Source organism: Amblyraja radiata, chromosome 24, assembly GCF_010909765.2.
Source record: "Amblyraja radiata isolate CabotCenter1 chromosome 24, sAmbRad1.1.pri, whole genome shotgun sequence".
Classification (NCBI taxonomy): domain Eukaryota; kingdom Metazoa; phylum Chordata; class Chondrichthyes; order Rajiformes; family Rajidae; genus Amblyraja; species Amblyraja radiata.
Genome location: NC_045979.1, coordinates 6,630,242 through 6,655,117, shown reverse-complemented (window position 1 = coordinate 6,655,117; position 24,876 = coordinate 6,630,242). Strand labels below are relative to the sequence as shown.

General features: G+C 41.3%; 1 protein-coding gene across 2 annotated transcripts in view; it reads right to left on the bottom strand.

The window, feature by feature from the left end:
* Positions 1-1,941: 1,941 nt before the first annotated feature.
* The window catches only part of trim33 (tripartite motif containing 33), an 84,429-nt gene continuing 61,494 nt past the window's right edge, over positions 1,942-24,876 (bottom strand). Inside the window, exons 15-20 of one of the 2 annotated variants that reach the window (XM_033042327.1) lie at positions 24,266-24,618; positions 22,159-22,282; positions 19,570-19,644; positions 11,680-11,832; positions 7,661-7,735; positions 1,942-5,916 (exon numbers count right to left, since the gene is read on the bottom strand). In XM_033042327.1, the coding sequence (XP_032898218.1) occupies positions 5,704-5,916; positions 7,661-7,735; positions 11,680-11,832; positions 19,570-19,644; positions 22,159-22,282; positions 24,266-24,618 (993 nt within the window). In that variant the 3' untranslated portion in view covers positions 1,942-5,703. The remainder of the gene's footprint in view (positions 5,917-7,660; positions 7,736-11,679; positions 11,833-19,569; positions 19,645-22,158; positions 22,283-24,265; positions 24,619-24,876) is intronic. The other variant, XM_033042328.1, reaches the window with a different exon arrangement.

Genomic DNA, 24,876 nt, shown 5'->3' with positions numbered 1-24,876 from the left:
TCAAACAATTTCACTGGCTTCCCATCTCCCACCAGATCAACTACAAAATCCTGATCCTCGCCTACAAAGCCCTCCACCATCTGGCCCCCCCCCCCCCCATATCTCACTGACCTCCTCTCCCCCTACCAACCCTCACGGTCCCTCAGATCCACATCAGCCGGTCTCCTCTCCATCCACAAGTCCAACCTCCGCAGTTTTGGGGACAGAGCCTTCTCCAGGGCAGCTCCCAGGCTCTGGAACTCCCTCCCCCAACTGATCCGCAATTCCGTGTCCCTCACCATCTTCCAGTCCCGCCTCAAGACCCATCTCTTCACCTCTGCCTATCCTTAGCCCCACGTCCCCCTCCCTTTTCATCTGTGCATTAATTGCCTCATATTGTGTTTTGTATTGAATTCTGTCTTTACTTTGTGTACTAGTCATGTCTACTATTTATTTCATTCCCCTTACATGTTTTTCCTCTACCTGCTAAATTTTTGTAAGGTGTCCTTGAGACTCTTGAAAGGCGCCCATAAATAAAATTTATTATTATTATTATTATTAATATGCAAGGGTAGTTTAAGATAAAGGGAGGTGCCAGCAACGGCTGCCTCGACAAATCCCCAAATCACATGCAAGGAATGGACGAATATGTGCAGGCAGATTGGTTTAACTTGGCATCATACTGGGTGCGGAAGTTGAGGGCCGAAGGGCTTGTTACCATACTGTACTGTTGTGTTGTGAACTGGGCTGGATGCAACATCTACAACCCTTTCATTTGCACCTCTTCCAACCTCATCTACTGTATCTGTTGTTCAAGATGTGGACTCTTATACATCGGCGAGACCAAACGTGGACTGGGTGATCGTTTCGCTGAACACCTTCGCTCAGTCCGCCTGGACCTACCTGATCTCCCAGTTGCTATACACTTTAATTCCCCTTCCATTTCCCACTGACATTTCTGTCCTAAGCCTCCTCCATTGTCAGAGTGAGGTTAAATGCAAATTGGAGGAACATCTCTTTTGCTTGGGTAGCTTGCAACCCAGTGGTACAAATATTGATTTCTCGAACTTCAAGTAACCCCTGCATTCCTTCTCTCATCATCATATTCCCCTCCCCTCCCTCCCTCCCCCCCCCCCCCCCCCCCCCAGTAACACCAGATTGTTCTCACCTAGCTACACCTAACAATGACTTGTTTCCAGTATCATTGTTACTTTTCTGCATTTATTTCATTCATTTTTCCTCTCCATCATCATTTATCTCTCTTTTCCCTTTCCCGTGACTTTCATTCTGAAGAAGGGTCTCAATGCAAAACGTCACCCATTTGTACTCTCCAGAGAGGCTGCCTGTCCTGCTGAGTTACTCCAGCATTAATGTTTATCTTCTGGATGCAACATAAACATGTTCAAATTTGGCACATTGGTCAATGTTAGATTGTATATCTAATTGTAATGTCGTTTTTTTTTTTTTAACTGAGTGGCTTGCCAGTTAGTTCAGAGGCAGTAAGAGCCAATCGCTTGACAAGGAGTCTGGTGTCACCAACATATCTGATTAGACACCAGGCCATCTCCCCAAAGATCTGTAACACAAAAATTGTACAATCTAGTTTTTTTATGATCAATTTCAGACTTTAAAATTTAGTCGGCTAAATTTAGATTACACAGCCTGCAGTCTGGGATTCAAAATTCTTAATGCATCTAGTTAGCCAGGGCAGTATTTAAATGCCGATACAAATTCTAGTCTGTATTCAAACTTAATTTCCTCCATTGCTGAAAAGCCCCGACGCATTCCAACATTGTAAAACCGATTCATATTATTTTTCCTCAGCAGAAATTAATTATTTGTGATTCAACCTCAAGTTCAAATTTATTGTCACATGTGCTTGCATTGACTTGGCTGAAATCTTTCTGCTGCCTTGAACGAAAATATATTTTTTATTAATTGAATAACCAGAATGTTCATTTATTTCAACAAAATTGACACCTTGATTTTTATTTGAGAATCATCTGCACTGTGGTAGCATTGAAGGCCACGTCTGCGTTTAAGCACAAGAAAAATCACTCCTCACTACATGGCCCTTGCAAACTGTACAATTTAATAGAAATGACCAAGGAGAATATTTCCAATTAAAGCTTTTCTTCTGTTCTAATGCAACAAATGTTATCATCTACAACACACATTCCATATTATTTTAAACAGATAATATTTACAAACTGTTAACAGGCTTTTAAATAACTCATTTTGACAAAAATACTGTAAACTTTAAGCTACAAAACTAGCAAAAAAAACCACAGCGGGTGCAACAGTCATAAATGGCAATCATAAAAAAAGACAAAGTTAAATCGTTTAAAATTCATCCATAGGACGATCGACGAGTATGATCAGTAGCTAATGAGGCTGTATATTTTCATGGCACACACAAACAGCTTGTGAAGATAAAGTAACATTTGTCATTTGTTCAGTTTTAGTCTCAAATAGCAATAACTTCAATGTCATTCTACTATTTTTGATTTCAGTCCAACACTTGAGCTAATGCACAAATTATCACAATGTAGTAAGATATATATATAGAAACAAAGTGCAACTTATAAATATGCTATTATTGCAACTTCACAATTCACTGTACACTGCTTCAGTAGATTGCAGGCTCTCTTTTAAATATAACATTGTATATTTCAATGGTCCATTCCCCCTTTGCAATATCTAATAGCAGCATCAATGTTTACTGGTGTTTTAACAGAATTGCAGTACACATTAGATGCATGTCACATGGCATCAACTGTTTAGAAGTAATGTCAATGTTCTCTTACAATTCAATTATCAAATGAAAACATGGTCTACTGAAGTACATAAAAGGTGTAAGTTATGAAATCAAAAGATCCCAATTAAACATTTTATTCTGCTCGTTGGAGCTTAACAATTGATTAGGGATTGCATTGTTTATGGGTACAAACATTAATTACCTACCTCCCAATGATGGAAAGCCTATTACAGATTTGATATTCACCAGCTAATATGACATTTAGTAGTCAGATGCAGGTGTTCAAAATAGTACTAGAGCACAAAAGAAAAATTGCACAAAAGCTACATGTAAACTAAGATTTATGAACAAATATTCTGCATCCTGAAATTGGGGGAAAAAAACAGTAGCATCCAGCAGCATGCTACAGATTAACATTGACTGTAAAATATATGCAGCACATCAATTATAGAAAAGCAACTCAGCAGGTATATTGATTTTCAAAACCTGAAAAAGAAATCAACTTTCCCACTTACTGGTTGACCAGTTTTTTGAGTGGAGACAGAAAACCAGTTACATAGCAGTTGTCAGGGAAATACAATAAAAGCAAATAGCCATATCCTGGCTCCTTTCATAAAAGCCTCTTCAAATAAGAGCCTTCTTGCCTTGGAATTCTAACATTCAAATGGGAAATGGGGTGGAAGATTGCAACCTTCACGTGGTCCGCCCTGTTTCAACGAATGCAATCAACCTGACCTGCACAATCAAATAGAACAAGTTGTCCTACAACTTTAGGCTGTGCACGCCATATGCAAGAAGAAATGGGAAATATTTTATTTAACATGTTGATACCATTATTTCTCCAGAAGTTCATAGATCAAAGCACACTTATTAATGTTTAATTTGTGGTGCAAAACATGTTGTGGGTGCCATGAGCCTATATTTACCTTTTTCAGGTTCAGATTTTACATATTTATACCGTAATCACTACAAAAAATTCAATTGACCGATACGCTTCAGATGCCTTGGTATTACTGCCTATTCCGTACACAAACCATACACTTCTCACACGACAATACATAATGGTTGACAGAAAAATCTTAGATAGCATTAAATTGTTCAAATGATTTCAGCATTGTTTGTATATTTTAAATAAATTATTAGCACTGAATAATTTTATATTAATCCAGTTAAGATTTCAATTTAATAAAATTAAAGATCAATACAAACTCCAAATGTAATTGTTCCATCTACTTCAAAATTATATGTGTATTACTACTGAGAGCAGGGTAATCACTTGCAGTTCCATTCCTGACTACACACTTTAATTTTTGGCTCGTAGCAATATTATTCCAAAGTCAAGTTGAGTAGAACATCTGTAGATCACAGTTCCCATCAATAACTTGACCACTGTAAATACAATCTGAATGTCCAGTTGATCGAAATGTTGTGAATTTGGAATGAAGTGTAAACTGATATTCTGTTGTCATTCAAGAATAAACTTGGAATCTTTGTCCAGCAAACTCCAGGAGGAAATCCACGATGGCTTTCTTGTTGTTCACATGATTTCTTGTCATATTCTGATATTGAACATACCCAAAAATAGGCACCGAATGTAAAATTTGGAGATGTCATATTGTGCTAGATGCACCATGGTCCTCAATTTCCAATACCAGCCACCCTAATTACAGACATCAATAGTTAACATCAAGTTACAGGAATTATGGAAATTTTTGCTTTGCTGAATTAAGTAAGCTCACTGAGCCTGGGGTTGTGACTCGTCAATCTCAGTTTGGACAATCCCAAACAGCACGGAAAATATCAGCAGCTCTTGCCAAATTTACGGGGGAATTCCAAAGGATAGAAAATATGATTCTTACATTAAATGACTAGTCACTTCTACTTAATGTTTAGTGTACTAGAGGCAAGATCCTGTTGTTTAATAATCAAGCACATGAACTGCTCAATTATGTTTAAAATTAATAATTTTGCAAGCTACTCTTTTAAAAGGGTACTCGTGATTCTGTTCTAAATTTACGCGGTATTCACTTATGCATCCAATGAAGGATCAAGAGGGCACAGAATGAGATCAATATGCCACAAAACTGCCTTGAATTCTTCGATAATTTTGAAAATATGGAAGCTCATGAGATAATAAAAAACTACTGGAATATCAACTAAATGGTGTAGAATAAAAGTGATAAGTTAGACTGCTGAAGCATATTTGGGCCATATCATAACTCATAATTTTGTTGGCCCTGTATGTCCATGGATCCTTACTAACTGCGAAGTACAAAACAAAAATATGCACACATAAAATACATTTACAATTGTTAGGAAAAATAAATTTAAAAATCTTGTATTTTTAAGATGTGTTACATATGTTACTGTGGTCCTTAAAACAGTTTTCAGTGTAGTTAACGGCAGTTCTTACAGTGCACATGTACACCTCATTGAAACACTGACATTCAATGGACAGCGTAAGATTTTGAATCTATTCAGAAGACTCAATCATTGAAACAAGATAACAAAATAAGAACAGCCACCTGAAAGACAAGATCAAATATATTTATCCAAAGTGATAATTGAGCTGGTTTTATTTTACACAAATTAAACTTTTCGTTCTAAATATGCAAATTAAAGGTGTGTAGAGTTAATAAATATTCTGTTGTGCATGCCAATAAAATACAAGCCTTCTACACATTTACCACAAAGAATCATATAATTACATCAGTAAAGGCAAGGATTTTTTATTTAAAAAAAGCAACAGTCTGGAAAGAGTCCTCGTATTCAGGAAATGAACAAATGCAACAAAGTCTTATTTATCTGTACAAAATCATTTTAAAACTAATAAATACTGTTTGGTGGGTATCAGCTTTTACAACCAACCAGCAGATCGCCACAGGTATGTTGCTCACTTCCAGTGAGCTAAGGGCAAAAAAAGGTCTAACAAGTTCATCTTCATCTTCCTCTCAAGGTGAAGAAAATTATTTAATGTGCACTGGTCTGTCATCTGATTTTAGACGCTTTCGCCTAGGTTGAACAAAGTCATCATCTGAATCCTCGCTTATATGAGTTTCTTCATGATCAGAATCTGATTCCATTAGAGGTGTAAAGGTTCTGCCTGAATAAACCTCTTGTAGTTTTGCTTCAAAATAGCTTTCTAGAGCCTTTCCAGCTTGGGCCACTTCTGAATCTGCCTAAAAAGTGAACACATACAAAATAGTTAATCTTACTACTAGCACAACAGCTACACCATCATAAGGAAGTAAGTATTTCTTTATTAAAAGTCCATGCGTATTACTAGATGGGTTGTTATGACAAGTTAATTCCCAATATGTTTTAAGAGTATTGCCTTTAGTTGGGAGAAGAATGAATTAGACCTCTGGAGTCTAAATAGGTGAGAAATTTAGTTTATGCTTGGCAGTTAAATGGTAACTACTGGAAATATCCCTTGTCTGGGCTTCAACGGGGATACGATCATCGACAAAGGTTAATGTTTTTAAATTCACCTACTAAAACTCAATGCCCACAATTAAAAATGTCCACTTTGTTGAGGGAATGGGAAGCCATTAGCCCTCATTGCATTTCCAGATAAGGAGAACTATTGAAAACTTTCTGGAATAAATTCTCTGAAGTTTATAATATGCATACATAATCTACCCTAAACTTTAAGTAACTCCGAAAATGAATTTGGCATATATGAAATCCTCAAAATAAAGCACACTCAGATATAAACTCACTTTTGAATAGTGTGTATCTAGAGACAATAGCCATACTATTTTAAGTAATATGTATGGATTTTAGAAATAGCTCACAATTAAGATAAGGACGAGAATAAAGAGAATTAATCTCTTTTCAATAATTGAAAAAAATACTATCATATATTATGAATTAATGTGGCAAATCCACTTCATCATTCTGCCATGAAACGGTAACATTGATCACATACTAAGTGTTTTGATAGATATCCTTTTGCACATTAGGCAAACATTTTACGTGCAACTACTGCGTATTTCACATTAAGACCATACAACAAACCTGAAAGGCAACTTACATTTAACCCACACCTCAAATAAAAACAATAAATTGCACTTAAATAGTCTTTCATTACCTCACAACATGTCTGTGCATCTCATCTGACTACGTTTAACATGACAGGATTGTTGGCAAATGCAGTCAATAAATATACACAAGGTCCTACAACCAATGTTGTGAAGCTACTTGAGGGATATATCCAGGAATCTATGAACTTCCTTTTGATATTTCTAAAACACAGAGCGTTAATTTTCTGCTGAATGTCAAAAGGGTTTATAAGGAGACATTAAAAGCTAGAAAGGGGTAGTCTCCAAGTTGTTTACAACTCTATTTGCATTAAAAACCTCCATGGGGGGAAAAAAGAGATATGGTAAGATAATTGATTAGTCCAATTGCATTATTTTGTAACAAAGTAATTGAATGACAGTTTCTGGTAAAATGAATGTTCCCCTTTGAGGCTACCCACCAAAAAGCAATTCTAGATCATGCAAAGAATTCCATGTCAACAGCAAAGCTCCCTTTACTCCACTAAGCATAAGACTAAATAAGCCCCATCTGCAGCACCATTACATCCCATTTCTCACCAGCCATTCCACTAACAAAGCCAACCAATGACAAACTAAAGTCCATATGCATAAGATGCAGAGAGTAGGACACAGACCTTGGCTCATTAGTCTTATCCTGCTCCCTGAATTGAAACCAAAGTGAAAATCCACTATGATTTTGATCTGATTCAAGTGCAGTGGCTAATGCAAAAAGATTTTCTGTTGCGCCTTGGTGATGTCCTACATCTTTATTTCTCATCCACCATGTGTCATATTTGAATTTATATAAACAACAAAATTCAACTGATTACAGACTGCAGAGAAAATAACAGGTCTGTCAAAAGCAGGGGTTATGTTTTACCTTGGTTCTCATTTCCCTTTCTTTGGTCCCCATGAAGGCTTGAGGACCATTTTGAACCCCAGGTAATAGGGTAACCTTTATGAGACAATAAAATTCATAACATAAATTTGTTTTATGTTGCACGGAAATAGATAAACATCAAAAAGTTTCCTTAATATCTGTATAGTTTACCCTGTTAAGTGCATATCTATTTGCACAGCAGACCTAAGGACCAATCTGTTACGAATGTAAAATAATGTAGTAGTTTAATATAATTGGTCAACAACTGGATGTAAATGTCATGCTCACTTTCTAAGCACTTACCCTATCTTCATATGTAAACATATGCAATCTAGTTAAAATATGTGAACACGTTCTGCAACACAAGATCATGCTCAAAGTGTAAAATCAAAATAAGAGCATACATTGCTAGAAAGACGCTATGTTTGTGTAAACCTTGTTCTTTTATTTGTTATGAATCTTGCAAGAAATGGAAGATTTTGTATTCATCATGGAATAACAATGTTAAATAAAATCAAAAGAAGGGCCTCGACCCGAAACTTCACCCATTTCTTCTCTCCAGAGATGCTGCCTGGCCCGCTGCGTTAATCCAGCATTTTGTGTCTACCTTAAATAAAATCATGGCAGTTTCCCACCAGTTAAACATATTGAAATCTGCAATGCAGAAATCCAGCTCTTGGTTAGTGTTCAGTGAGCTGGGTTTTGTCAAAGGAACCATCTTTCCCTCAGTAATTTCCTTTATTTCTAAACATCCAGTACCACTACAATCCAAATTGGGCGTTATGGAGGAGCACAACGAGCCTATTGCAATCTACACTATGGCAATTTGTCATGGTGCAAATACCGTGCGGAATACTACACTAGCTACTACTACTACTGAACCGAGGGGAGAAAACTGAAGATAACGCGGAGAATACTGGTTGGAGCTCTGATAATGTTTGTCAGGCTGAAGGATGGAAATGCTGGACAAGGAAAAAAGATTTTCCACTAAATTTAATCTGGAATAATGTTGTGTCCACACTCTACAGAAAGCTATTTTGTGCATCACATATGGAACTACACCAAACAAATGAAAAAGACTACAGGAACCAAAGATGAAGAAACATACCCAAAAGGACTCTATATCTCCAAAATGTATCCACTTACTATATAATTAATCAACTTGCCTGTCAATTTTACAAATCGCCAATCTTGCTCAGATAGAACCAAATCAGTACAAAACATTAGAGAGTACATGTGCATGTGGATGTAACAGTGGCATGAACAAACAACTGGCTGTTTTGGAGTAAAATAAAAATGGGATAAACGATTGGCAAGATGTAACGAGTAAGGTTACTCTTGTCACAATTTCACAGCATTTTACGCTTTAATGTAAATAATTGATAAAACGGTGTCAAAGATTTGGCTAATAGTTTGCTGATAACAGAAAGATATGTAAAAAATGAATTAAAGAGTCTAGAAAGGGATAAAGAGAGATTAGGGAATGGTGAATACATAGTGAATAGAGTATAATGCAGGAAAGTGTGATATTGCAGGAAAAGTACATCTAATGATCAATTGCAGAACTCGGAGACAGAAGGATCATGGTGATTTGCAAAACAATACTATTGCATGTACCAGAACCAACCAGTAAAGCTAACAATGTTATCCTTGAATGTTATGGAAATTTTGCAAAGTTCAGTTTTACATTGCCAGCAACATTTTAAAAAAAAATTACATTAAGATCGCTGTATATGCACAAACAAGGAGACCTTTTGAGCTATGATTTGTCAAAATAGTCACACTGTAGCTTTACATGAACTTGTACCCAAGCCAAACAAAATTTGCCAAGGGGTCTATCAAATCAAATTTAATCAAGACAACTTAGACCAGGGGTCGGCAACCTTGTTCTGCATAGGGGCCAGGACGCATGTCTGTGAGCGGATGGCGGACCACATCTATCACGTGTACACATGGATCCCGCCCCTTCGAGGACGCCACTCATACTCACTCGTCCCCGGCTTATTAACAACCCCAATCCCGACCAAAGATCATAGAGTGGATATTTGATCCCGACAGTGAAGCCTACACACAGGTGCGTGACTGTGCTGGCGGCTTTGCGCAGGATGCGTTACAGCCAGAGCTCGGCGGCTCCACCATCGCGGCCGCCAGCGCAGGCGTCCTTGCTTCACCGCGCCTGGGCTCCACGGGAAGAAAACAAAAACGGCTGCTGGGCCTGATGATTTTGGGTTATGTGCCGCATTCAGCCCGGGGGCCGTAGGTTGCTGACCCCTGACTTAGACCATAGAAGAACATGTCTGCTGCGACCACTAGCGGCCCATCAGACCTGATGAAGTCAGTTTTATAATATTGTTTCATTTGAACAAACAACCAGTAGTATATAAATATATATATTTGGCTAAAACAGATCTAATCACTTTAAAGAACTCTTGATGCTACAATGTCACATTTAAAATTTCATTATACATTTATTTTGGATTTGTTTTTGCCAAATTGAAAGCTTGGTAACTGCTATGTCTTATTTTAGCCAAAGACTGTGCTTGCAAAAAAGTTATTACTCCCAAGTCAGCTGACAAATGCAAAAGATCAAGCAAATACCATAATCATACAAGGATAATAAAACACAAGATTTGTTCATTTTTTTATATCAGGCTACAAATTTAATCTTTTGAAGTTGAAAGTCATTACATGTAAAACATACGTGGTCACTCATCCCAATAATCCTAAATCAGCCAAACTCCACAAGTCTCCTCCTATATCATCCTGCACCCTTTAATCCCTTTTAACTTCAATGATTCTCCAGCTTTACCCATATAAAGGTGCTATTAGCCACACTCAAATAACAGGTAGAGATAGGCGTATGCCTTGGTAAGTTTTATTAACCAAAGAATCTAATTATTCTGTTTACAACTTCAATGAATGATCAATGTATAATGTAGAATTGTGCAGTACTGCTTGTCGCATCCTCTTAACTCAGTTGCGATTGTTGTAAATTGTTCCAATTCTTCAGTACTTTATCCTTTTTGTATGGAGACCCAAGAATATTAATTGTAGTCTAATCACAGTACCTTTGCAGTCTGTTATTGTACCTAGTGTTTACCCCCACCATTAAATACCAATGTACTTTGGCTGCCAACACATCATTTCCACCTCTCCAAAGGAGAAAGTCAACAGATATGGATCACTACCATCTGCTAGGATTCTGTCAAGTCATACATCATATTTGACTTTGAAATATTCTTACTTTGTTTCTCAGCCTAAATCTTGTAACTCTGTACCTATAAGCATCATGGAAATGTGTTCACCTGATAAGCTGCAAAGATTCACGGAACCAACTCAAACTCCTCCAAGGGAAATTAGGGATGAACAACATTAACCTCACCAGCAATATCCATATCATGCAAAATCATCAATAAACATTTCACATTACAGCTAGCCTCCAAAATGCACAACTCACATTTAGTTGGATAAATTTGGCAAGTTTGCAAATTACTTTATTATACTTCGGTTCAGATCACTCCAAATTAGTTTTAACGTGCACATTTTGATATTTTATCTCAAAATCTAGATTCTACATCTGAGGGGTTTACAGCATTGCTTTTTGTGATCTATCACTTCCTACCTTCTGCTATAATCACTGCTAGCCCCTAATATCTGCTTTCCAATTTGTAGCCTGTTGCTATCAATTTTATTTTCCTGAATCCACATTTTGAATGTAGTCAAAATTGAAATTACTGATGAATAACTAGTATTATTAGTGAACTTTTATACTTGTGTGGCATTATCCTCGTGTGCCAGTTTCTTTTTCCAAAGTCTTCAATAATGCTGGTCATGAATCAAATTGTACGATATATATTTTTGGTTTCCAACTGAAATTCGTTTTATGCAGTTTGAGTCCAAGCGTGATTATAGTGTGTTGAAAATCAACTAATAATGAGTGAAAAAGCTTACCAGCATTATGACACGAGAACTTGGAAATGTTGGTGTATTTGAAACGTGCATATTCATGTTATACTTACTTCATTGAACGTTTCACAGTTTTTGAAAATGAGCCTGACATCAGCCACAAAGCTCTTTGGCATTTGGTAATGCTGAGAATGTTTTTTCTGCAATTTCATTTTCACTCTGGATAAATCCATTGGATTCTTAATAATTCTGTAATAATCAGGAACCTAGAGAGACAAAAAAAAGGTTGATTCCCCTTCAGTGCAAATTTTGGTTACAATCGTGTCCAAATAAAATTAGACACCGATGGTGAAGTAAGAATGAAATGAAGTGGTTCAATGTTCGGCTCACTCAAATGCTTTTTATTTCCATTTAAAAAAAAAGTTCTAGTATTGTATGTCAAATTTCAAAGAAAAAGTCAATTTCTGAAGATGTGTGTCGCCTATCCTCACTGATTGTGGTCTTGAGAGAAAGTCAAAGATCCAGTGGTAGAGGGGAGTGAGCTGACTCCGAAGTCCAGAAGTTTGAAGATGTTTGGATGGGATTATGGTATTGAAGGCAATGCTATAGTGAATAAATGAGAGGCTGATGTGGGTCTCCTTGTTATCTAGGTGTTCCAGAGATGAGTGTAGAGCCAGGGAGATGGCATCTGCTGTGGACCTGTTGTGACTATAGGCAAACTGGAGGTCAGAGTTAGTGTGTGCCATCATCAGTCTCTCAAAGTACTTCATGACAGTGAATGTCAGAGTCATTGGACAGAATGTGAATAGAGTTGTGAATTTATGGAATTCCCTGCCACAGATGGCAGTGGCGGCCAAATTACTGGATGGATTTAAGAGTTAGTTAGAGATCTAGGGGCTAGTGGAGTCAAGGGATATGGGGAGAAGGCAGGCACGGGTTATTGATACGGGACGATCAGCCATGATCACAATGAATTGCGGTGCTGGCTCGAAGGGCCGAATGGCCTCCTCCTGCACCTATTTTCTATGTTTCTAGAAGTCATTAAGTCCTTACTTGACCCACTCCAATCTCATCCCCTTCCAAATATGCAGCCCTCCGCTCATTCAAGAGTCAAGAGTGTTTTATTGTCATCCCAGATAGGACAATTAAATTCTTACTTGCTGCAGCTCAACAGAATATGTAAACATTGTACATAGTACATAACGGGTGAGGAAAAAAAAAAAGAACAAAGTTCAGTGTGTATATATACACACACACACACACACACACATACTCGATAAATAAACAAATATAGAGCAGTAATAACAATAGTCTGTTTTAGTTCAGAGCTTAATTGTTGTCGTGTTTAATAGCCTGATGGCTGTGGGGAAGTAGCTGTTCCTGAACCTGGACATTACAGTTTTCAGGCTCCTGTACCTTCTTCCGGATGGCAATAGTGAAATGAGTATGTGGCCAGGATGGTGTTGGTCTTTGATGATGTTGGCTGCCTTTGAGGCAGCAACTTCAATAGATCCCTTCGATGGTGGGGAGGTCAGACCCAGTGATGGACTGGGCAGTGGTCACAACGTTTTGCAGTCTTTTCCGCTCCTGGACGTTCAAGTTGCCGAACCAGGCCACGATGCAGCCAGTCAGTATGCTCTCTACTGTGCACCTGTAGAAGTTCAAGAGAATCCTCGTTGACATACCGAATCTCCGTAATCTTCTCAGGAAGTAGAGGCATTGATGTGCCTTATTTATGATTATATCAGTGTGCTGGATCCAGGAAAGATCTTTGGAAATGTGCACGCCCGGGAATTTGAAGTTTTTGACCCTCTCCACCATCGCTATAAATGGGATTGTGGGTCCTCATCCTTCCTCTTCCAAAGTCCACAATGAGCTCCTTGGTTATATTGATGTTGAGAGCCAGGTTGTTGTGCAGGCACTATTTGGTCGATCTCACTCATGTACTGTGACTCATCACCATCTGTAATTCGTCCACCAACAGTGGTGTCGTCGGCGAACTTAATGATGTCCGGCTACACATTGCAATATTGTCATCAAACTCACTGACAAGGGAGGTGCTTTAGTGGACTATCAGACTGACCTTTACCGTAATGAGACTAGGCGTTAGCTCTCCGACGCCACTTCATACTTGCCCCTTGACCATTACCCCATTGATGAACAAGAGATCATTGTCTCCCAACCCTCACCAATCTTATTGTCTCTGCTAATCTCCTCTAGTCTCCAACCTTATAGCGCCCACCAGCACATTGCCCATTTATCTCTCCTTCCCAAAATCCACTAGGGTTGCCCTGGAAAACCCACTGTTCCTGCCTGTTCCCCTCCGTCCAGTTCCATCCAACCTTCATCCGATACACTTCAATAACTTCCACTTCCTAGGCCTCTTGTTTCTTCCTTGAACAGGAACACATTCAGTTCCCCTCAACTCACTCTCCTCTGCCATAACAACTTCTTTGACTCCTCTCACTTCCTTCAAGTCAAGATGTAGCCATGGGCATGCCCATGGGCCCCAGCTATGTCTGTTTTTTTGTTGGTTACTTATCCCGTACTCTCAATTCCTTCGACTGTCGCATTTGCTCCCAAGAGTTCCTCCAGCCTTTTGTGTTTTGCAGGTTCCACTTGCCCACGATAAACCTGGTTGAACATTTTTTAAAGTTGTGACCACTGTAATGATTAATAGCACCAGAGAAAGACACAATAAATGCTTGGTTAGGGCTAGAATTGCAACTAGCTATTGCAAGAGTCTGATCAGCTGAAGAAAACGACCCTTCATCCTGAAAATGTCAGATAGGAGGTTGACAAAATATTGAAAATGCATGCATCATAAGTGGTAATAAAGAGAAGGGATGCTGACCCCTCATCAGCATACATCATGTTAGTGTATAAATAACAGAAGTTTCAGGACAATCTGAAGGAATAAATGCCACAACACTACAATTCAATTGCTCCAGTTATAATTAAACAGGAATGAATGGACTTTAGATAAGAGTTGCTCCGAGTTGACAATCGAAGATGCGTAGTCAATAAAAAGGAGGAAAAACACGTCATAATCAAAGAATGCAATTTGTACAATGGGTTGAAGTAGTGTCCACTGGGAAAGATAATTAATTGTACAAGAGATGGGCATGATTTGGAAGTAACATCATATCCAGGGACTCAAGGACAAGGACGTTGAATACGATGAGATCGTTTGCAAAGATAGATGTTTGAGAAGATATGATGATGATGCATTAAGATGATACCCGAATGATTTGAGCCAGTATTGGACACATGGAAGGTGGGATAAAGGAATGTGGTGAATACTGTAAGCTGCCACAAGCTCAGAGGAAGGAAAGACAGGAAATAAATTGGATAACATAGAAACATAGAAATTAGGTGCAGGAGTAGGCCATTCGGCCCTTCGAGCCTGCACCGCCATTCAATATGATCATGGCTGATCATCCAACTCAGTATCCCGTACCTGCCTTCTCTCCATACCCTCTGATCCCCTTAGCCACAAGGGCCACATCTAACTCCCTCTTAAATATAGCCAATTAACTGGCCTCGACTACCCTCTGTGGCAGGGAGTTCCAGAGATTCACCACTCTCTGTGTGAAAAAAGTTCTTCTCATCTCGGTTTTAAAGGATTTCCCCCTTATCCTTAAGCTGTGACCGCTTGTCCTGGACTTACCCAACATCGGGAGCAATCTTCCTGCATCTAGCCTGTCCAACCCCTTAAGAATTTTGTAAGTTTCTATAAGATCCCCTCTCAATCTCCTAAATTCTAGAGAGTATAAACCAAGTCTATCCAGTCTTTCTTCATAAGACAGTCCTGACATCCCAGGAATCAGTCTGGTGAACCTTCTCTGCACTCCCTCTATGGCAATAATGTCCTTCCTCAGATTTGGAGACCAAAACTGTACGCAATACTCCAGGTGTGGTCTCACCAAGACCCTGTACAACTGCAGTAGAACCTCCCTGCTCCTATACTCAAATCCTTTTGCTATGAAAGCTAACATACCATTCGCTTTCTTCACTGCCTGCTGCACCTGCATGCCCACTTTCAATGGCTGGTGTACCTGTTCTTGTGCTATCTTTTTTTATATTTTATGAAGGAGTATAAACAGGAATGGGGAGCAAACAATAACACGGTTGAACAGTAGTAGGCTACTCAGCCTCTCAAGTCAACTTCACCATTTAATCGAATCATAGCTAATAAGTGAAATTTCAACTCCACACATCCATCTCCCTATACAACTCTCACTCACTTTCTGTTCAAGAATCCAAGTACCGCTAACTTCAAAATATTCTTAAAGACTACAAGGTTTACGTCAGTGAGTAGTCATCATCTCATCCCAATGCCTTTGCTCGAAAATACAAGTTGTTGGGTAAATTGATATAACTGGCAATGCAGCCCATTAAATCTTCCCTTGTAGACTCAAATGATAAATGGCAACTCAGGGGAATGAAGTGAAATACGCCAGCACTTACAAAGTAAATAATAATAATAATAATAATAATGGATGGGATTTATATAGCGCCTTTCTAATACTCAAGGCGCTTTACATCGCATTATTCATTCACTCCTCAGTCACACTCGGTGGTGGTAAGCTACTTCTGTAGCCACAGCTGCCCTGGGGCAGACTGACGGAAGCGTGGCTGCCATTCTGCGCCTACGGCCCCTCCGACCACCACCAATCACTCACACATTCACACACAGGCAAAGGTGGGTGAAGTGTCTTGCCCAAGGACACAACGACAGTATGCACTCCAAGCGGGATTCGAACCGGCCACCTTCCGGTCGCCAGCCGAACACTTAGACCATTGCGCCATCTGCCGTCCAATGCTGCAAGCTACTGTCCACGGAAGGAAGAGATTGTCATGATTGAATGAGTAATGAAGTAAACCTAATTTTTGTTAAGTATTGAATAATTTATCATGTACACCATCTCCCTTTAGAGAAATTTTAGTACCAGATGCAGTACCAAAATGAGCAAGTACACATCTCAGGATCTACACATGGAGGATAAATATATACAGACACTCCCCAAACTATAAGGGGAACAACATTTTGTTTCCCTGCAGTCATACATATAATTTAAAAAATGACAAAAACACACAACCAACACAAATTTAACATCCACCACAGTGAGTTCACCAAACACCTCCTCACTGTGGTGGAAGGCAAAATCTTAAAGTCTGTCTCTTCCCTCTTTGTTCTCCCTCTGCGCCGAGGCGACGGTTCAAACTCGCTGCCTCCGCCACAGCTCCGATGCCGAGTCGGGTCTCCGCTGCCGCTACCTCCGCCACAGCTTCGGGGCCGAGTCGGGTCTCCGCTACCGCTGCTGCCGCTGCTGCAGCCGCCACAGCTCCAGGGCCGAGTCGGGTCTCCGCTGCCGCTGCCTCCGCCACAGCTTCGGGGCCGAGTCAGGTCTCCGCCGCCTCCGCCACAGCTTCGGGGCCGAGTCGGGTCTCCGCTACCGCTGCTGCTGCCGCTGCCGCCGCCACAGCTCCAGGGCCGAGTCGGGTCTCCGCTGCTGCTCCCGCCGCCACAGCTCCAGGACCGAGTCGGGTCTCCGCTGCCGCTGCCACAGCTCCAGGGCCGAGTCGGGTCTCCGCTGCTGCTGCCGCCGCTACAGCTTCGGGGCCGAGTCGGGTCTCCACTGCCGCTGCTGCTGCCGCCGCCGCCACAGCTTCGGGGCCGAGTCGGGTCTCCGCTGCCGCTGCTGCTGCCGCCGCCGCCGCCGCCACAGCTTCGGTGCCGAGTCGGGTCTCCGCCGCTGCTACAGCTCCGATGCCGCCAGCTCCGCCATTAGGCCTCGGCACAGACGGAGACGGGGAATACGACCGAAGAAAAAGTCGCATCCCCCGAAGGAAGAGACCAAAGCATGTTTCTCCCACCCCACCCACATACATACACAACTTAATAAAACAAAATTAACTAAAACATGACAAGGAACAAAACGAAAGAAAAAAAACAGACGGACTGCAGGTGGGCCGCAGCTGTTAAGCCAGCGCCGCCATCTTGAAATTCCAACGTGGGCGGCGCTGACCGTCATCGTGGAGTCCTGGGGCGCCTTGCAGAGGATCTCCAGCATCAATCTCCACCCGGCGCGGCCTGCGGACTTTGGAAGCCGCCGACTCCAGTAGGAGGGGGCCGACTCTGGTGTCCACGCCGCTGAGGACGTCCCGCAGCCCCGACGTCGGACTTACAACACTCCGGCGAGCGGTCCTGGACATCGGGCCTCCCGTAGCGGCAACTGCGGAGGGCACGGGGAGGCCCTGACCACGGGGAACAATGGAGGAAGAGACTGACTTTGGTGCCTTCCCACACAGTGGGAAACTTTGATTCTGCTGTGTGGGGATGTTTTATGTCAAACCCTACAGTGTGTTGCGTCCCTTTTTTTTTATTGTATGGCTGTATGGGAATTTCATTTCACTGTGCCATCTGGCACATGTGATGAATAAATCTATCTTGTATCTTGTATCTTATGCAAGTCAGATTTTTACGCGTCAGAATCACCTTAAAACTAGGTAGAAACAAAGAACGGTAGATGCTTGTCAATATACAAACAGCACAAAGTGCTGGAGTAACTCAGCCGGTTAGGCAACATTTTTCGACAACATGGGTAGGCGATGTTTCAGGACGAGACCCATCTTCAGACTGATTTGATCCAAAAATGTCACCTACCCACATTCTCCGGAGATGCTACCCGAGTTACTCCAGCACTGTGTGGGGTTTCACCTTAAAACCAGGTGCCAATGCTGCCGGTCTGCACCAGCAAGCCCTTCCCCACCAGCTGCCAAACCGTTGCAGCTCACGTTGAGGCCCCTGGCCAACAGCGCTTTCTTCAGCTCACTGCCACTGACAGGACGCACTTGGTCACCATGAGACTCCCTCCCCTCTCACCAGCTGCCGTTTCTTCCTGTCGGCCACCACTTTGTCCACTCCAACGCTGCCTCCTCTTCCTGTGATTCCCCTGCAGTCACCGACATCTTCCGAAGATGTCGACGACTCCGGGGAAGGAGGAGGCAGCGGCAGAGGGGAGGGCAGCAGAGTGGACAAAGCGACAGGAGGGCAAGACAGTGGAGGAAGAGCGGCGGAGTGAACAAAAGACAGCAACAGGAAGCAGTGGCAACTGGTGTGAGGTGAGTGTGCCCCATGGTGACCGAACATGTCCTATCAGTGGTGGCGTCCTGAAGAAAGTACTTTCAGTCAAAGGTTACAAAGTGAACCGCATGAATAGCCTCGTCAATCAGCCGGTGCGCAGTTGGTGTACAATCGCTCGCCTTCCTGATGTCGCACCGCCAGTGGCTGAAACTGGAAGAACATCGAGCCCGGGCAATTCTTTTATATCTATGAAGTCACCATTCTCCTGTTGCTAAATTTATGTTCCTTACTTTTGTTAAGCCCTTGGATCACAGTAAAAGTAACTCGCCCCACCTCTCCAAACCCGCTGGATCCTGACCAATGGCTGCAAACCCGGGCTTGGGTGAACTTGTCCGATTCTCCATCCTTCAAAGTAGAGTTGCCAAGGAAAATGTTTCAGGAAGAATCAGTGGTTTCTGGCCACATTGCTCTGAAATGATTCTATAAATGTGGATGTAATAGCAAGAAATGGGACCACCTATTGTGAATTGTTTAGACAAGTTGCCTATTAAACAAGTTTGGGAGTGCCTGTAAATAGGTGTCAGAAATTGAGCATTCTATTTTGTGCTAGCTACTGAGGGCAATGCAGAAGCACCTCATTATTACATTGGTGCACACTTTTATTATGGAGTAAAATGTAACATTTACTCTCAATAAATGTTGTAGATTCTCAACTTAAAAAGTCATCAACCCAAAATGATGAAAATGTTGAAAACTCGCATGGTGCCTAAACTGTTGAATTATTTCTAGAATGTTATTTTAAATATAGTTATTCTAGCTGCTTTGTCTGGAACGCAGATCTGGCACAAAGAATATGGAAAATAACAATAAGCACTTCAGAAATTGAATACAACTCTACGGCAGTGATACTTACAGAGTTAGGAACGGGTTCTTGGAATGCAATGCTCATTTCGTGACAATACAGATATAATAAGAGACGTTCTGACTTCTAAAATATGGGAAAAATAAGAGAAAAAGGTTTTTTAAAAAGTGAATTAAAATCTGAGTTCTATATTAGACTGCACATCACGCAATTGAAGTAATATGGAACTCTGTTTGTAATTGAATTGAATAAATCTGACCATTTCAATTCTAACATATGAAAATTAAAAACAGAATTCTAAGATGTCGGACTCCTTGAGCATTATCTACCATTCAGGGAGTTCACAGGTGATAAGACAGTTACAGCATGGAAACACATCCTTCGTCCACAGAATGTGCAGATTGTCAATTACATATTTACACAAATGCTACAGTAATCACATTCTCTACATATTCTATGGACTCCCCCAGATTCTTCTACTCACTTGCACACTAAGCATATTTTACAGTGGCCAAATAACAATCTTTAGTATGTGGGAGATAACTGAAGAGGGAGGGAAAACCCATGCTCCCACAGGAAGAAAATGCAAACTCCACGCAGACAGCACTGGGTCGGGATTGAATCCTTTTATCTCAATTTAATTTTCTGCCTTTTTTCTCAATATCCAATGAGTGTTCGAAAATTCCCATTTAAGAGGCTGAAGTAATACGAGACAGAGTTCTGTGTGGGAATAAAATTTCCGAATCCATCCAATTTAACTATAGTTATCTGCCGACTTTGCAAGGACTGAAAAAAGATAATATTCATTATAATTAGATCTATCTTCTATACTATTACTATTACTAAAACTCTCATCTTGACCACTGCGTTGTAATTAAATTTGCGCAGAAACATTACCGTATATCACTAGGATTTTTTTTCGCCACCATACTCACCGTTCTCCTCGGCTCCAAGCCACCAAGTTTTGTTCCGATCGGTGAAATATTAGAAAAGTTATGAAGGTTTATAAAATCTTGAAATCAGCAGATTGGTCTTCTCGCCTGTCAGTCACCATGAAGGTAACGCCCCGTCCGGGGGATGGGTGGCGAGGAGAATAAAGCCCTGGAGGCCTGGAAGCCGCGAGTGAGAGTTGAGTCCAGAACTGTGAGTCCACAAGCCATGAGTGAGAGTGAACTGTTGAGCCCACCAGCCGTGAGTGAACTGTGAGTCTACAAGCCGTGAGCGACTGAACTGTGAGTCTACAAGTCGTGCTGAGTAAACTGAGTCTACAAGCCGTGGCTGAGTCTGGAAGTCGCGGTCAGGCCAGAGGTCAGTTCAGAGGTCGGACCCGAGTCGAGAAGTCAGACCCGAGTCCAGAAGTCGGACCTGGCTTCAAGGCCACGCTCAGTCCAGAAGTCGGGCGTGAGTATAGTCAAGAGTTTTACTGCCATATGTCCCAGATATGTGTGTGATGGAGGGGGTGTGTGAGATGGAGGGTGTGTGTGAGAGAAATGGAGTGTGTGTGTGTGTGTGTGTGTGTGTGAGAGAGAAATGGAGTGTGTGTGTGTGTGTGAGAGAGAAATGGAGTGTGTGTGAGAGAAATGGAGTGTGTGTGTGTGTGTGAGAGAAATGGAGAGTGTGTGTGTGTGTGTGTGCGCGCGCGTGTGTGAGATGAGTCCGCCAGCCGCAAGTGAGTGAACCGAGTCCGCCAGCCGCGAGTGAGTTGACGGTGAGTCCGCCAGTCGTGAGTGAGTGAACTGCGAGTCTGCCAGCCTGAGTGACTGAACTGTGTCCACCAGCCGTGAGTGACTGAAATGAGTCCACCAGCCGTGAGTGACTGAAATGAGTCCATCAGCCACGAGTGGCTGAAATGAGTCCACCAGCCACGAGTGGCTGAAATGAGTCCACCAGCCACGAGTGGCTAAAATGAGTCCACCAGCCACGAGTGACTGAAATGAGTCCACCAGCCACGAGTGACTGAAATGAGTCCACCTGCCACGAGTGACTGAACTGTGTGTCCACCAGCCGTGAGTGACTGAACTGCGAGTCCACCAGCTGTGAGTGGCCGAACTGTGAGTCCACCAGCCGTGAGTTGCCGAACTGTGAGTCCAAGAATCCATTCGGCCCACAAGGTCCATACTAGCCCTCTAGAAACCAGTCCCTTCAGACCACAACACCCATACTAGCCCTCTAGAAAGCCCCCCCCCCCACACACTGGCCACCAATATTGGAATTGGTGGAGAGGTGGAACATTGAGTTGGGGAACCAGCCCTCCCGCGTGAAAATGGGACCCAACGGGTCCCACTTAGTCTAGTAAAGTATAAACTAGAGTGTAAGTGCTAATTCCTGGGTATTCCCCAATTAACCCAGACTCTCACAGCACTAATTTTAACATTATACATTGTGTTCTCTTCCCCATTAGCTAAATCGTATCCATCCTGCTACTTTATCAAGGTGATATTCACTTCTATATCCTTCACATGTATCAGGTTCCTTGGTAAAAAAAAAAAGAACAACTTGACAAATATGGTAAATCCACACCATTATTTACTGCCCATTCAACACCATTATGCTGCAATAAATATGGGGTACAAAAGGGGAGGAGGGAAGAGGTAGGGAAAGAGACAGAAAGACAGATAGAGACAAATTAATGTAACTCACCCTCTGGTCAACTGGGGCCAAGCTGGGGCCAGTTTTCCCTTTCTTTATGTGATGCAAATTATCACAATCATACTCTACTTCTGGCTTGGACAGGTCACGACAAAACGTGCAGATCCACTCCCCACTTAATTCCGAAAAGAAAAGAAAGTCCAGGGTTAAAATTTTATTTTGTCATTAATTTATAAGTGTGTGTATCAGTAGTACCAGCAGACATCACAAACTTACTAAACAGCCTGACCAGTTAATGGGATCAAAAATTAGGAGTCCTTGATAAATAATTTAATTGTGCCAAGTAGTTGTGCCACCCCAGCTTTGCACAAAAACAAATTTGGCAGTTTTTAAAAAGGCCAGAAACATAGCATATGCACAGCATCCTTGCACCCACAGAGAAGTTAAACAGCGTACCGTATGGAAAATAAACCCACAACGCATGCATTAATCTGGAGTTAGTTTATCAACTAGTTCAATACATGACTAAAATATGAATAGAAATTGAGAACCTGTTTAAATACAGGCTTAACCATTTTTTTAACCACGTTTTTAGAGAATGACAAGTGCACATTTTCCCATGTTAAGATAAATTAGATTGGTAAATTGAAGGCAACAATTGCCTTCAGCAATGGATACAATGCTAACCATTTATGAAGGCTGATAAGATTCTATTATTAGTTGACCATGCTTGTATCAGAGAAAGAAAGTGAGATGCATGTTAATTGAGGAAGTCTCGGCTTTGCAATCAGGATGCTCCCTTTTTGTGTTTATAGTTACCATCTGACAGATTGTTAACATCTAGTTTCATTCCTAATGGGAAAGGGAAATTGTATGGAATAAAACTAGATATACATATTCACCAAGCAACTGAATGTTATGATGCAGGTCAATGATGCAACCTACAATCATTCAGTTGTGTGGATCAAATACCAGTATTTGGCAGGTTTGCAGCTAGCTTCCAACAGACCCCAAATTCCTTAATGCATCTTGTACATAATACTCGGGAAAGTTCATAATGCAGTAATATAAATTATACAAATTATATTTGAATTTTGAGCAAACCCAAAAGTTCACAAAGAAGCAGTGGAGGAGAGACAATAGCAACAAAGGAACCAATCACCTTATGATAACCTATTGTTTACTGTCATATGGATAATTTGTTTCTTAGGTTCTGGAGCTTCTAGTAACAAGGTCCACCTTATTCGGGTACCGAATGGATCCAGACTAGGAGCAGTACCGTTGAAGGTTGCTCTCCAGCTTGGCCATCATGATCAAATATCAAATCACTCTCACGCGGGGGTCAAGGAAAGAGCGTTCACGTCGCGGCCGTTTCCACCAATCTTTCCACCAGTGCGCACAAGAAGCCCAAGACACCATTGTATGCAGATGCCGAGAAGTATGTTCAGCTCTGGCTGAACAATTTCTAATCTTGTGATGTGGACTTGATAAGAAGACTGTCATGAGAATCATCACTGGTAGAGAATTATCACTGGAATGCTTTTTATCAAGGTTTGAGACTGGCTGCCTGTGCTCACAAATATAGACCCAGTGCACCTGCATATTTCTAGAAATCGCAACTATAAAACAAACTCTTACTAATCTCTCAGACTAACTGCTTGCAATATGCTTTGCAAAACTGATGATTCTATACCAGACTCCTTATAGAGTATGAAATTGTACAACCTGAAGGATCAATTTTTCCTTGCAAGCTGTGGACAGTCATTAAACTACGCCAAAAAAGTTAGATGCCAGACACAAAATGCTGGAGTAACTCAGCGGGACAGGCAGCATCTCTAGAGAGTAAGAATGGGTGACGTTTTGGGTCGAAATCCTTCTTCAGACTTCTTGTGTCGACCTTTGATTTAAACCAGCATCTGCAGTTCTTTCTTACACTAGTTATTGATGGCAATCTATTGCGACTTTTAGTACACATGGATGATTAAAGCAATTCCATCAGCAGAGCTACTCTGCAAATGCTTCAATAAGCTTAACAGCAAGTTGCAGATAGTCCAAAAAAAAAACTCATGCTGTTTTACCAGGAAGCACACTTCTGGACATTTGAAAAACCTTGATGTATTGCGATAACCACAGAAAGAAATGTAATGATGAGACTCACCTGGGGAAATTGAGAAGGGTAGGTACATGACAAGCCAGATGGAAGACCTTTGGGCACTTATCACAACACAACAGATCTCCTCCATTCTGACACACTGCACACCAATCTTCATTCGGGTCATCATCCTTATTGTTGTTGTTATCACCTCCAACACGTGGTGAACGATGTGTAAAGTTGCGGATTGGAGATTTTCCATTAAAGGTAATACCCAATTGCCTGCAGCTTCCAGTCCTGTCGGAGCCTTCAATCTTAACATGATTTTCTATGTTTCGAAGCCCTTCAATATCAGTCTCGCTCTCAGAATGCAAGTTGTTGGAAAGAGGTGGCGTCAAGCTGCTTTCTGGACTGCTCATCTAAATTTGAAGGAAGTTTGCAAGTGAATTATTTTCTCATCAAATGTTTCAAACTAATTTTATGTCTATATTAATTTTGTGCCCCATTGCTGCACTGAGGTTTCTAAAGCCCATACTCCATTCCCTGTCCAAATATGTCACAAGTGAACCTGTTTTCACTTGCCATTCCCATGTCTGTCCTGAGAAATAGTAATACTGCCCCAGATGAACACTGCTTCCGATTCCCATTTTTCTTGCAGAGAAGCGTTTAGTCTCTCT